This window comes from Microtus ochrogaster, chromosome 4, assembly GCF_000317375.1.
Source record: "Microtus ochrogaster isolate Prairie Vole_2 chromosome 4, MicOch1.0, whole genome shotgun sequence".
NCBI classification, from domain to species: domain Eukaryota; kingdom Metazoa; phylum Chordata; class Mammalia; order Rodentia; family Cricetidae; genus Microtus; species Microtus ochrogaster.
This window is the reverse complement of record NC_022011.1, coordinates 64,670,682-64,672,746: the sequence shown is the minus strand read 5'-3', so window position 1 is coordinate 64,672,746 and position 2,065 is coordinate 64,670,682. Positions and strand designations below refer to the sequence as shown.

At 37.9% G+C, this 2,065-nt stretch overlaps 1 protein-coding gene across 1 annotated transcript in view; it reads right to left on the bottom strand.

The window, feature by feature from the left end:
- Nucleotides 1-590: 590 nt before the first annotated feature.
- Nucleotides 591-2,065, bottom strand: part of LOC101992639 (heat shock protein HSP 90-alpha-like) — a 2,545-nt gene continuing 1,070 nt past the window's right edge. The window contains 4 exon segments of the mRNA XM_026789649.1: nt 591-823; nt 826-1,479; nt 1,482-1,776; nt 1,779-1,939. Coding sequence (XP_026645450.1) covers nt 591-823; nt 826-1,479; nt 1,482-1,776; nt 1,779-1,939 — 1,343 coding nt within the window.

Sequence of the window (2,065 nt, the reverse complement as noted above, 5' to 3'; positions counted from 1 at the left end):
GGAATGTAGTTTGGCTGTTTCTTTTTTTTTCACACCTTTTTTTTTTCTCATCTGTATTTACCTTTTAAAGCAGAATGTGATTGGACACTGTATTTCCACTCACAAGCCTTGCTCAGTTACAAGACCTAGGGAAGCTTAGGATTTTGTTCTTGGTACAAGCCACATGGGGAATTCCTGTTGTTTTAGCTTGCGTACTTACTTCTAAGACTAGTACATGCAGAACTATAGGGGATGAAAAATTTTAAGATGAAACTTAAGCCATCTTAATTTTTTTCTGTTAAACATGAAGTTATCTCAGAACACTTCTAAGTGAAATTATTTGGTCTAATAAGGGATCCAGCTCAATCGACAGCTAAACACTTCAGACCACAAAGTTAATAGGCTACATTACATCTTACAACAAACGTTCTACCAACCTATTGAATCAAACCTATAGTATCACAGTATCACACAAGTAGAAAGAAATTTTATCTTCCCCTTAGTTTTCATGCCACACAGATGTCTTAATGTTATCAAAAATAAACAAAAATCCTGGGAAATATATTATCAGAAGGAATGATAGTAAGCATCAAACAGAGTTCTGGTGAAGCTTAGTCTACTTCTTCCATGCATGAAATGTCGTCATCTCCTTCCAGAGGTGGCATATCTTCAGTTACAGCAGCACTGGTATCATCCACAGTAGGATCATCTTCATCAATACCTAGATCAAGCTTGATCATCCTGTAGATCCTGTTAGCATGTGTGTAGGGGTCTTCCAGACTGAAGCCAGAAGACAGGAGTGCAGTTTCGTACAGCAAGATGACCAGATTCTTCACAGATTGTAGTTCCTGTCGGCCTCTGCCTTTTGCCGGAGGGTTTCAATAATGGAGCGATCAGGGTTTATCTCCAAGTATTTCTTTGCTGCCATGTAACCCATCGTTGAGCTGTCTCTGAGGGCTTGAGCTTTCATGATTCTTTCCATGTTTGCTGCCCACCCATATGTGCTTGTGACAATACAGCATGGGGATGTCACCAATCGGTTTGATACAACCACCTTTTCAACCTTTTTCTCCAAAATATCTTTCATAATTTTGCAGAGGTTTTCAAATTTTGTCTTTTTTTCTTCTTCCTTCTTTTTCTCCTCTTCATCTTCTGGAAGCTTCAGTCCTTCTTTGGTAACTGACAACAAGGTCTTGCCTTCAAATTCCTTTAGTTGTTGCACACAATATTCATCAATGGGATCAATCATATAGATTACTTCTAAGCCATGCTTTCGGAGGCGTTCCACAAAAGCCGAATTAGCAACTTGGTCCTTGGTCACACCTGTAATAAAGTAGATGTGCTTCTGGTTTTCCTTCATTCGGGTGCAATAATCTTTGAGAGAAACCATCTCATCTCCAGGAGCAGATGTGTAGTATCACAACAGCTCTGAAAGCTTCTTCCGATTTTGAGAGTCTTCATTAATTCCAAGCTTTATATTTTTTGAGAACTGCTCATAAATTTTTTGTCGTTCTCTTTATCTTCTCCCAGCTCAGTGAATAGTTCTAAGCATTTCTTGACCAAATTCTTTCTGATAACTTTTAAAATTTTGCTTTGCTGCAACATTTCATGGGAGATATTTAGAGGAAGGTCCTCAGAATCCACCACTCCTCTAATGAAATTCAGATACTCAGGAATTAACTCTTCACAGTTATCCATGATGAAAACTCTGCGCACATGCAACTTGATGTTGTTCTTTTTCTTTCTGTTTTCAAACAGATCAAAAGGAGCACGTCTTGGGACAAAAAAAAAAAAAAAAAGGCCTGGAATTCCAATTGTCCTTCAACAGAAAAATGCTTTACTGCCAAATGTTCTTCCCAATCCTTGGTCAAGCTCTTGTAGAACTCTCCATATTCTTCATTAGTAATGTCATCAGGATTTCTGGTCCAAATAGGCTCTTCCTGATCGATGTACTTTTCTTCTTTTCCTTCTTCTTTTCCTTCTTCTTTTCCTTCTTTTTTTCCTTCTTCTTCTTCTTCTTCTTCTTCTTCTTCTTCTTCTTCTTCTTCTTCTTCTTCTTCTTCTTCTTCTTCTTCTTCTTCTTCTT